The sequence below is a fragment of the Desmodus rotundus genome, chromosome 2, assembly GCF_022682495.2.
Source record: "Desmodus rotundus isolate HL8 chromosome 2, HLdesRot8A.1, whole genome shotgun sequence".
In the NCBI taxonomy this organism is placed as follows: domain Eukaryota; kingdom Metazoa; phylum Chordata; class Mammalia; order Chiroptera; family Phyllostomidae; genus Desmodus; species Desmodus rotundus.
Genome location: NC_071388.1, coordinates 181,302,579 through 181,315,162, shown reverse-complemented (window position 1 = coordinate 181,315,162; position 12,584 = coordinate 181,302,579). Strand labels below are relative to the sequence as shown.

The 12,584-nt window shown below is 39.2% G+C and overlaps 1 protein-coding gene and 1 pseudogene across 2 annotated transcripts in view; both read right to left on the bottom strand.

Annotated features, from left to right (window-relative positions):
• Positions 1-5,123: 5,123 nt before the first annotated feature.
• Positions 5,124-6,405, bottom strand: LOC112307630 (ADP-ribosylation factor-like protein 9 pseudogene; annotated as a pseudogene).
• Positions 6,406-7,965: 1,560 nt separating this feature from the next.
• LOC112307752 (aldehyde oxidase 2) overlaps positions 7,966-12,584 on the bottom strand; it is a 75,797-nt gene continuing 71,178 nt past the window's right edge. For both annotated transcript variants that reach the window (XM_024563886.4, XM_024563887.4), the window contains 2 exons: positions 11,431-11,507; positions 7,966-9,399 (listed from right to left, as the gene is read on the bottom strand). In XM_024563886.4, coding sequence (XP_024419654.2) covers positions 11,454-11,507 — 54 coding nt within the window. In that variant the 3' untranslated portion in view covers positions 7,966-9,399; positions 11,431-11,453. The remainder of the gene's footprint in view (positions 9,400-11,430; positions 11,508-12,584) is intronic.

Sequence of the window (12,584 nt, the reverse complement as noted above, 5' to 3'; positions counted from 1 at the left end):
CACCTGGCAGCCTCATATATTCCCGGGGATTTAGCTGTTATTTCCACTTAAAATAATACCAGATTCATTTACTGAATCATTAAATATTTATTGAGTCCAGACTTTGTGCCCTTCCATGCTGAGCCAACAGGAGTGTGAAGGGCCTGATCTGTAAAAGGAACCAGGAGGCCTGGTGGGAGATGAGATGGATGTGAGGAGCAGAGGGAAGCCTTTTCCCCCAGAGTCCCAATGAGGCAGGGGATAGAATAGGAATGACGAAGTCCTGTGACAGTGCAGCTGTCATCAGTCAGCATCCTGATTTCTGAGAATCCCCTTGAGACACCTGGCAAGGGGCTACACCTGCACACTAGAGCTTCGGTTGTACTGTTGCCTCATTATCCTAAATTAGCGTTGCAGTTTCCTCCCCATGTGAGCAATCAAGGAGAATTATGGGACCCAGTAAAGCCTGCACCCTTTCAGTGGAAGGGGGCCAGTCTCTGGTCAGAGCGGCCCACTCCCGTATCTTGAGAAGTGTACTTAATAAATTTCCCTTGCTTCACTTAACTCTGTGTAGGCTGTTAAATTCTTTGTTCATGACCACCAAGATCCTGGACCCTGTCTCCGTCTGCAACACCAATCCACACTATCTGGTATCTCCACCGAACGTGACTCTAAAAACATTTAGTGCTATTGATTACTCTTCTAAAACTGCTTTTCTCACTTCTGAAGTCTGTTAAAGATACTCTATTCCACTAATAAAAATATTAGCTACTTTTATACATAGCAGGTACACATGCATTCTTCTGAGCACTTTATATATTAATCTTTTCGCTCAAAACTACCCTATGAGCTAGAAATTATTATGGACAAAAAGGAGTTCCACAGGGTGATATAGTCTTAAATTCCTAAGTGGGGAGGTCATAATGGGTAGCCACACTTAAAGCACATAAAGTAAGCATAAAGCAAAAGGTTTATCTTTGCCTTAAACAGGACCTGTCTGTTGTTCTTGTGCTTCTTGCTGAACACATCTTTGAAATAAACTAACCACCCTCAAGAAAGCACATAATCTTGTTAACTATCTTGTTATCCAATCCCAGCCTTGCTTTCTCTCTTAGTGTACACTTCTTATGTTCCCTCCTTAATTCTAAGTGCATAAAAGAAACTACAAAGCTGTCATTCTGTGGAGCATTTAGGATCTTGCTTCCCAGAAATTGCCATCAGTTTGGGCTCAAATAAATTCTTCTAAATATTCTCTACAGGTGTGGAGGTTTCTTATGTCAACACTATTATGAACCCCATTTTATCAATAGGTAAACTAAGGCATAGAGAGGTCAAGTAACTTTCCCAGTCATGGAGTTAGTAGATGGAAGAGATTGGTTTCAACCCAAGCAGTCTGGTTTCACCATTATCATACACTGCCTTGAGACCGAGATCTTATTTATCTTTGTTAGTGTTATGCAAGATTTTGTTATTCAGACTTCAAGGCTCAGTTAAGAATTCTGTAATTTGTAGTTTTTGCAAACTCCAGCATGTAAATAAGGTTTTTGGTAAAATAATAGCAATATTCAAGACAATGTCTTATGATAATAGTATTTTGGAAATTTTCTTCATCATTGATAGGCCCGATTGGCTTCCCTACTTTAATGAAGATTGATTTTATGAATGAAAATATTTTCTTAATTATTCCTGGCATTCTTTATAAAATTTGTGTAAGATTGACACTATTTCTTTTTGAAATAGTTGATAGAATTCATTGGGGAAGCCATTTAGTCCTGGGCTGTTCTTTGTGGGAAGATTTTCAATGAATAATTCAAGTCCTTATAATCTGTTTGTGTTTTCTATTTCTTTATGAGTCCACTTTGGTACTCTGTGTCTTTCTGGTAATTTTTCCTTTCATCTAAGTTGTCTAATCTGTTGGCATAAAATTGTTCATTGTATCCTCTGATAATCCCTTTAATATCTATAAAGGTGTTAGTTATTTTCCTTTCATTCCTGATTTTAGTAATTTGTGTTCTTTTTTTTCTTGGTCACTATAGCTAAAGGTTTATTGGTTTTGTTGATTTTTTCAAAGAAACAAAATATTTTGGTTTCATTAATTTTTCTCTATGTTTTTGTTTTATTTTCTTATTTCATGGATTTCCACTTTGATCTTTATTATTTCCTTCCAGAAAAGAGTGCCATAGACCCCTATTGTTACCTAAAGTTTAGCAGTTTTTCATAAATAAACACTTCTCTATTTGTTATTAGCTTTTGGTTGATTTCTGGAGTCCTGAAATGGTAGTTCGGGGCAATTTTGCGCAGTTCTCTAGTATTTTTGGAGGCAGGACTTGCTGATCTTTTTCACTTGGCCATTGGGGCAAGTTCTCCGTAGTACTTTTTAATGTAAAATTTCAGCCTATTTAACAGAAATGTGCTAGGTGCAACATGTGAACTCGTAACTTGTTACTTGAACTTTGGTGGTGGAAATAGCTAGATAAATGTTTCTTTTTCAGGGGCGACTAAAAATAGGTCTTTATTCCAGCTACTAGAAGATACTAAAGGCATGTTTTGAAAAGCACATTGCTTCTCTTGGAAAATGATCTGGGAAAAGTATTTATATTACTATGCTTTGGATAGATTATAGATTTGGATAGTTTGTGATTATGCCTTAAATATTGTAATATATACACACACACACACACTCATAGATACATGTGCATGTGTGTATGCATATATGTATTGGGTTGGCCAAAAAGTTCATTTCGTTTCTTTCTGTAAGATGGCTGTAATAGAGCTTAGTTATCTTGAACTTCATTGAAAACAATTTTTTTAGATTACATTGTGACAGCTGTCATATCAGCATGCATTAAAAAAAAACTTATCAAACCCTGGCTGGTGTAGCTCAGTGGATTGAGCACTGGCTGCAAACCAAAGGGTCGCCGGTTCGATTCCCAGTCACGGCACATGCCTGGGTTGTGGGCCAGGTCCCCAGTGGGGGCCACATGAGAGTCCACCACACATTGATGTTTCTCTCTCTTTCTTTCTCCCTCCCTTCCCCTCTCTCTAAAAATAAATAAATAAAATCTTTAAGAAAAATAAATAAAATTAGTGAATTTTTGTGTAGCCATTTTAATATTGAAGATGGAAGAAAATAAGCAACATTTTCAGAATATGCCTTATTATTTCAAGAAGGGTAAAAACACAACTGAAAACACAAAAAAAGATTTGTGCACTGTATGGAGAAGGTGCTGTAACTGATAAATTAATAAATTATGTTTATTGTAGAAATGACATTTCTTTGTTTAAATTATAAATAACTATGTTCATTGTGTAAGCTCTTCTGTCATAAAAATATCTCCAAGTCCTGGGTCTGTTTTTTTTCTTGTTAGCTGCATGTCAGCATCTAACTTTCATACTAAAGCATGACTCTTACACAAGATGTAGTGAGCAAGGTCAAAGATACAGTCAATGAGGGAGCAAAGATGATAACAGAAGTTCAAAGGAAGACATGTAAAGCTGATATGTCAGAATCAGTTTGCAGAGGTAGGCACCCCCCCCCCCCCCCCGCAAAATCCAAAAACCAAAATGAAACTTGTTAATGTCCTACAGGGCAAAAAACTGAAACCTTCGGGATTATTTTTTTAACTACACAGAGATCATTTGCAATTTTTCATTGTTCTACAAGTGAACACCTCTATTGGTTTCCTATTGCTGCCATAACAAATTACCACCATCTTGGTGGCCTAGAACAATACAGATTTATTATCTTACAGTTCTGGAGGTCAGATGTCCAAAATGGGTCTCGTTAGGCTAAAACCAAAGTGTCTTGGGCTAAAATCAAAGGGTGGACAGGTCTTGCTCCTTCTGGAGACTCTAGGGGAGAATCCATTTCTTTGCCTTTTCCAGCTTCTAGAGACTGCCTGCCTCAAGACCTAACTTTTCAGAATCTGAACCCTATAATAAACAGTAAATACATAAAATTACATTTCCCTAGAGCAGTGCTGTCAGTATAGAAGGTAATATAACTTTCTGGGATGATGGATATGGTTTCCGCTGTGCTGTTCAATATTCTACCCACTAGCCATATGCGGCTACTGAGTACTTGAAAGGTGGCTAGGGCAACTAGGGAACTGAATTTTTAAATTAAGTTTAAATTTCAATAGCCACATGTGGCTATGGTGACCATAGTGGACAGGGCAGCCCTAGAACATCCAATTACTCTTTAACGGGCTTATTAGTGCTGGAATACGACATTGAAACAACCCACAATATGTTTTGTCTCTTATTTTCAAGTTTTGGAAAATTTTTCTTAACATGCAAGTGAAATAAATAGAGACTCCAACAGATTAAAATCCAATAATATTATGAAGCCTGATTTCTTTGCCAAAGAACTACAGCTTGTTTTTTAAAAAATCTTTAGATCTTCTGGCTCATGTGTATCCGAGTTAGACAGTGTAGGTTTCATAAATACTTTCTGTTTGAATAGAGGACATTAGTTTGTTCTTCCTTAGCCAAACTAGTGTATCAGTTTGAGATACACCCTGAAGTAAAGGAGGAATAAAATGTAGTCCTGGGAGGGTACATATGTAGAGAAATAGGTGGTGAGATAGGAGGACATAAGGGAGGAAGTGTCACTTCCTCCCCAAAATTATACGTCAGCCTCAGAAAGAAGGCTTATTGGTATAGTGGGTTGAATAGTATCCCCCCAAATTCATGTCTTCCTGGAAACTCAGAATGTGACCTTGTCTGGAAATAGGGTCTTTGCAGATATTAGTTAAGATGAGGTCATACTGGATTAGAGTGGGCCCTGAACCCAGTGTGCCCAGTGATTAGTGTCTTTTTTTTGTTACTTAAGAGAAAAATGTATTAAAATATTTTAATACAAACCTCATGTTGTTGAAACAGAACAAAGGGAATAAATGCTTGCTGATGTTCACTTTAATTTTGTTGATTAAAATTCCAAATTCCTCCACATACTTTGTTTTACCAATATTTTTAAAGTTCAAAATCTAAATAAAATGATGCTCTTAATTGCTTAACATTATTTTTGTATATATACCATGCATTGGGAAAATAGAAAATGGCTTATTCTTTTATTTGGAACTGGAAACTTTGGCATCAAGCCTGCCACGCAACATGCCCGGTGACATGGATTGTGAGCCGCACAGAGGGCCTGGGCCTCATCACTGCACACCTGTTGCCAGGCGTGCCATCAGGTCTTGGGCATCTTGCGTGATGGAGGATATCCATGAGCCGTTTTCAGTCACTTGGGCTCCAAACAAGAAGCTTTTCCTGTCATTTCTTTTCAGATAATGCCAAAGCTTCATGGATATACGAGTATGTAAGGTGATAGTCTATTTGAAGGTCCTGTTTGTTTACAAACACAACCAGAGGAATGATGGAGTTTTCATTAATTGATGAAGGTGTTTCTTGGCTTCAGGTAATCTGTTATGATTGGCTGAATCCACCAGAAAGATCAGGAGTATTCCCCTGGACACATACGTTTCCCAATAGGAATGGAAGCGTTCACTGACATCAATCTGCAGGAACTCCGTCTGGCTGTCTTCAGTGTTGATGCACGCAGTACCGAAACCTTGGGTGGGAGCCTTGCTGTGCTGGACTGTTTTTAAAGCTATGGAGTGGAGAACATTGGTCTTTCCTGCTCTACGCAGGCCCGGCACTAGGATCTGGTTATTTTTCTCCAGGGGCTCCAACAGGGGCTTTGAAAACATGCTGTTGTCCTCTTTCTCTTCTTTTCCCTTAAACTGTTCCTTCTCTTTCTCTGTCCCCCACTCTTTCCTTTTGTCTTGCTCTTTACTCTTACTTTTCTCCTCCTTCCCTTTCTCTTTCCCCTTCTCCTTTCCTTTTTTCTTCTTTCTCCTTCTCTACCTCCTTTCCTTTTCCCAGAACTTTCTCTTTCTCCAGCTCTTTTCCCTTTTCTTTCTTCCTCACTTCCCTCCCCCTCCATCTTCACTGTCCCTGTTTCCTTTCCTCCTGTGGGCCCATACACTGGAGCTGTAGTCCTGGGTTCCAGCAGGGGACTCAGGTGTTTTTATAAGAGAAAGGAGAAGAAGAGTTGGACACAGACACACAGGGAAGAGAGCCAGGTAAAGATAGAGGCAGAGATTGGAATGATTTGGATACACGCCTGGGAATACTAAGGCACCAGAAGAGGCAAGGAAGGATTCTTCCCTAGAAACCATGGCCCTGCCAGCACCTTGATTTCAAACTTCTAGCCTCCAGAACTGTGAGACAATAAATATATAAGCCACCCAGTTTGTAGTAATGTGTTATGGCAGCCACAGGAAACTAATCCACTTGGAAAGGTAGTGGGAAGGTCACAGTATCGAGGCCAGGGCAAAAGAAGCAGGCCGTGACATGGATAGGGACAGGCCTCCTCTAAGATCTCAGCAGAGCTGGTGGACTTACTCTCCGTGGCCTGGCCATCCAGGCCATCTGCTTCAGGGACCTTTTGACCTTGTTTCCCTTACTCAACAGTCTAACTCTCAGCAGAGAGACTCTGACCAAGCTTATCCCACACCTTTCCCAGCAGCCCTCCTGGACTACATGGAGGGGAGGACAGGTGACTTCCCTAAGGAAAAGACCTCATGCAGATAAAAACAACGGGTGACCGCTACACAGATGATAGTATGTACAGTCCTTTCTGGAAGAAGAAACTGTTCAGTTGAACGCTACTCTTTTACCCAGTGAGGGTGGGGATTACAGATGTTGAGAAAGATTATCCTGGCAGCCACATGCAGAAGGGTTTGGAGGAGACCAGCTACACAGCTGGTGACATCACCTACTGTGAAGTTAAGAGAGAATGGGGGTGTCTGTCCTTCTGTGGTGGCCGTGCCGAGGAAAGATCACTTTTTTTATAGTCTGTGATATCTTAATATCGACTCTTCAACGTCATGGAGGGGAACTGAGAAAATGCCTTTATTTTCTGTCTCCAACTATTTCAGCCCAATTTTTTTTTACTTCTTTTTTGGCATCTTGAATCAGAAAGCATATTTTTTGCTATTTATCTACCCAATTATATAAGACCGGTCAAGTGTTAATTTTCACTGTTCTGGGAGTGGAGCCGGGAGCAGGTTGTTTTCCCTGATCAGGTGGGAAAACCCACTCAGAGAATCCTGGCTCAGAAGGCAAGAGTGAAATGCCTCCTGTGCACCCAAGACCCTGGGGGAAGAAATAGGAGGATCCAGAGCCAAGAGAGCATTAAGAGTCACAGTTCTTCACTATTTGGGCACCAGGGTACTGCTAATGTGGGGAAAGGGGCGGGATTGCCTAGACAGAGAAAGGGGAACAGCATCTTGCTCAGTGGTCCAGCTGGCGTAACAGGGACAGGAACCAGGTGTTTGTCCTGTCCCCTTAGACTTCCCCTAACATCCCACCAGTTGGCCTTTGTGTCCCATCTGTGTGTGGAACCAACCAAGAGTAGCTCTAATCTTGATAAGGGTGGCTGGACATTCTGGGGACCAGCTATTCCTGAAGGAAAAAAAAGTGAAAAGCAGCTAATAAAAGTGGTTACACTCTGTGCTTGCGGGAGAACTGGCTGGGTGGGGGTGGTCTGAGAGTACGTCCTTGTACTGTATACATTTTTGTATTTTTGAGCCATGTGGATGTATTACTTATTCAAAAAGTTTAGTAAGTTTCATCTTTCATCCTTTAACAATGCTTGTTAGGCCCCCAAAACTGGTTTAAAGTATGTGGCTTCAAAAAAAAAAGTATTTTTTGCATATCCATGACATCCAGATTTTAGTGCACCAAGTTACACAAACAACTTTTATTCAGATCCTTCTGTTTTTAATGTTTTATAGTTCCCAGTAATGACAAATGGAAAATGAATCCATTTCCATCCAAATGGATGGCGTACTAGCCATCTTAGCACTAATAGACCAATTAAAAAAAATTCTATTCACGATTATTTAAAATGATACAAATAATAAAACAAATTTATCATTTAGATTCCACAGTTATGGATTTTCTTTTCAAGAGCCAAAATATTTAAAAATTATTTTTTATTTATTGATTTTTAAGAAATAGAGAGAGAGAGATACAAAGAGAGAGAAAGAAACATCGATTTGTTGTTCCACTTATTTATACATTCATTGGTTGATTCTTGTATGTGCCCTGACCCGGGATGGAACCTACAAGTTTGGTATATTAGGACAAGATTCCAAACAACTGGCAGGGCTTAAATTATTTTTTAAAAATATTTTTTTACTTTCAACCTATTTTACTCCAGCTGCTCCCACTAAGTTTCCCAACTCTTCTGCTCAAGTGTTCAAGAATCTTGCATAAATTTTGTCCTGCTTATGACCTCTCTGGTCCTGTTTCCCTTGTCTTTGTGCTCCTGTGGCCTAGTGGAGCTTCCAAAGGCAGAGAAAGAGCCTGTAGACAGCTGTGTCCCAGGCCCTTCAATCAGATGGGCTCAGTGCCTCCTGTGACCTTCCGCCTCCAGGCTGTGCGACCTGTCTAATGTTTACCTTCTCTCACCAATCACCAAGCGCTCTCAGCTCGGCCTGCCCTTTGTTTACTTAAAGGAGTCACTACAGTCAAAGGCTTGGTGATTGGTGAGCCTGATCGTGTGAATTCTGGCTGACAGAGTGTCAGTTTCCTCCTTGACTTTCTGGTCAAGCTGGTTTCTCTTTTTCTGAAGGCCACTAAAACTGCATAATGAAATTTGGTGGATCCTGCCTGTTTTCAACTATCAACATAGGGGTGACTACAATTTTTAATTTTTTGCTCTGACCCACTTCAATATATGGGAAACTGAGCAATGAAGTATTTCTGAAACTTTGATATCAGATTGTTTTTCATAAATGAATTTAAAAATAAAAGGGTTTGTGATACTACATTGAAAACAATTTTACATTGCTTGCCCTCCAAGTTCCAAAAGAATATCAGTAAGTCAAACAGCTGATCTACAGGAGGGAAACACCACACCTTTGCTTTCAAATGCAAACACACAGACCCATAGCCAATCCACAGTAAAAACAAAATAAAACCTAAACCTTGTAGAACTCTGTGGTGTCCCTATGGGTGGCCACTGAATCAAACACATCCCTGGGAAAAGTAATTCCATATTTATTTACTGAGAAGTGTCTTTCATTCTAGGGTTACCACTTGTATTACCAGCCCAGTTAGACTGGATGGACACAAACGAAAAGTTCACTTTTACAGCAATGTGTACCTGATATTGCCAGCACTACACTTGGTTGCTGTGACTATCGCAATGCTCTGTCTGGCGGACTCTAGCATAGAAAGTCTAAGTTAATAATTTGTAAGTCAGGACTCATCTCGTTAATATGATCCGACCTGAATAATGTTTCTAAATTTTGTGTCATTGGTTTTTTTCACAATAGTGTAAGAATATCAGTGTGGAGTCTGGTTAGGTTAACAAGCCGTCTTTTCACTTGTAAGAAACTGAAGTACCTGGAAAAAAAGAAAAGAGAATAATTGTAAAAGTGTATAAATCCTTCAACTTTGTGTGTGAGAACAATAAATAGTTGAAAATTTGGATGGGTAAGTTTTATGGATGTGAATAAATACATTTAGGTAGTTATTTATTTTCCCTTGGCCTCCATGTCTTCATTTATAAAATAAGAAGCTAGATGAGATCAGAGATTCACATACATATTACAGGTAAAAGATGACAGTTAAGGACTCAAGATGCAATTTATATCTGTATTTTGTTTTAATTGCTCAGTATGGAGAAAATTCTGCACACAAAAATGGCTGCAAGTGATAAAGTGGCAAGAAATTTTTTTTTTAATTTTTAAGATTTTAATTACTTATTTTTAGAGAGAAAGGCAAGGAGAGAAGAGAGAGAAAAACATTAATGTGCAGTTACCTCTCACACACCCCCTACTGGGGACCTGGCCCATAACCCAGGCATGTGCCTTGCCTGGGAATCGAACCAGTGACCTTTTGTTTTATAGGCTGGTACTCAATCCACTGGGCTACAGCAGCCAGGGATGTTTTTTAAATTTGCCATACAATCAAAGAATGGTCTTTAAAGTCTATACCAAAACTTGACAACTCAGTTTAATCATTGGTGGTCTTTAATTTGTTAGAATTTGCTATTTAGCACATCTGAGTGTGTGTGTGTGTAGTTATCATTTAGTGAGTACTAATGTTGGGCACAATGCTATTATGCACTTCACATACCTTCACTTACATAGGAATTAGAGTGGATTTACCATTATATCCACATTTAACTTTAAGACTTACAAAGAAAGAGGTAGAGAGAGAATAATTAAAGAACTCAGATATTCTGCCCTCCTTCCCTGGGTGTATGTTTTAAATTACTATTTTATATTAATTTAAAATATAATTTTAAGTGTTGCCCGTTTTGATTTTTGTTGTTTTTATGAAGGGAGAAACGAAAATCTCATCAATTATTTGGTCTGATCTAGCAAAACCATCAATACAAATTCTCATCTGACAAAGCACAATGAAATTAAACATATATATGTTAACACCTGTGGGTTGTTTTAGATGTTTAATTGGAAAATTAGAGTTTGATTAAAAACTATTGTTTCTCTGAATCTATGATGTAGTTCTGGCCTGCTTTCAGTTTTTCTAAGGTTGCCTGTTAAGTGTGCAGAAAAGCGGTTTAACTTTATCCGCATGTATTTCCCAGGTAGTTTCAGGGTCAGCTCTCCCAGCCCTTAGTGCTCTGCATTTTGTGTTAAGCAGCAGTACAAAATGGTAGCAGTTGAACTCAATGAAAACAATTGGGTAACTCTTCCAAATAGCACTAATTAATTAATGCAGTAATCAGTAGATTTTCATGTGATGTATTGCATTGAAGTTGTAGTGATTCTCAAACAAATATCAGGGAGTAGGATCTTTAAAATATATTAATCCACAGCATTCTCATTTTAAATTTTATTTTAAAATGAAAAGGAAAAGGGTTATGGTAAGTAAAACACCCTGACTTTTCTTTGTCAGTATCAAAAGTCATGCTTGTTTGGTGTTAAAGGATTAAAATATTGAACAAGATTTAAAAATGAGCCCTAGCGGGTATGGCTCAGTGGACTGAGTGCTGGCCTTCGAACTGGAAGGTTGATGGTTCAATATCCAGGCAGGGCACGTGCCTGGGTTGTGGGCCAGATCCCCAGTAGGGGGTGTGTGAGAGGCAACCAATTGATATATCTCTTGCACATTGATGTTTCTCTCCCTCTCTTTCTCCCTCCCTTCCCCTTTCTCTGAATATAAATTAAAAAAAAAGATTTAGAAATGAAACTTGATTTACATATTCATGCCATCCTAAAGTTCCCCCCCCATTATCTGCTCTGTTCCTTTTATTTATTTTTTTATTAATCTTTATTGTATTTTTTTCCATTACCATTTAGTCCCCTTATACACTCCTCCTGCCATCCTAAATTTCCATAGAACACAAAGGAGTGGCTGATCTGTTTTCTCTTTCTGAATTAGTATCTTTTAGCTTCTTCATCTTACCTTTTAAAGAAATGACAGCAGTGTTATGCCACAGGGATAGACCAAGGTTTAAATGTCTTAGGGTCATCTCTTGGGATCTAAGAAAAAAAGCAAATTCACAACTTAATATCAAAATACCACTGCAATATTTCACCAGCAAAATTATATCAAACCTGCAGGTTTGGGAAACATTTCCTGATGGGAGGAGGCAGGATTATCTTGGGCAGAGGACTGTACCCTCCCTTTCGAGTGACACCTCTGAAGAGACAGAGGGGTCTGGAGTTGCTTTTTCTGCTCCACTTCATGTTGCTGCATAAGAAGGCACTTGATTAGTTACCGAACTTCTTTGCCTCCAAGACATGAATCTCCAAGAGAATTATACAGAGTCTGGCACAAATAATGCCCCCCCTTTTTATTACAAAATCTTTTATTACAAAATCATAAGCATGTAATTCTGGTAACCTAAGAATATCACACTCAAGCACACCTTGACGTTTTAGGTGAAATGTTCAAATTAAAACTATAAATGATCACACCCATATTACTACTCTACCAACCACCCCACTGACACATCTGAATATCCCATGAAAACATTCACAGGGAGGATAGGAAAGGGAAGTGGTTAAGCTGAGAGCTGTTTGCATTGGGGCATATAGACCTGGACTCCATGCCACTAGTGATTTGAGAACAGCTTTGTCTACAGCTTTAGCCAAATGATTTTTGCACAAACTACCCACAAATAATGAAAAGTTATGAATATTCCAAAAAGCTTCTCTCCTAGTATTTATTTCACAAAAGTACAAAAAGGAGACAAAAACAAAACAACCCCCCAACTCCTATCAGGATCTTCACAAGTTCTAGTCTTACTGTTCACTCCTAATCTGTACTGAAATGTAAATGGAGGCCTGGGTTTGCCCTTGTCAAAGGGACATGCCTGATCCTCTGCTTAGCGCTGCGATGGGTACCTTCTTTAGAATCAGCCCGTTCCACCCGGGCCGGGCTGGGCTGGGTTGCATACTGGACAGAACTCCCCAGTCTCATCTGAGGTAGATTCAGGTCAACTCTTCTGCTAACAGTGATGGCAATTTTAGTCTCTTCCAAAACGTGCTTCCTATTTTTTTCCACCAGACCAGGGTCCAGGAGTGCCCTTCCACTTTGGAACTCGGATCAATACT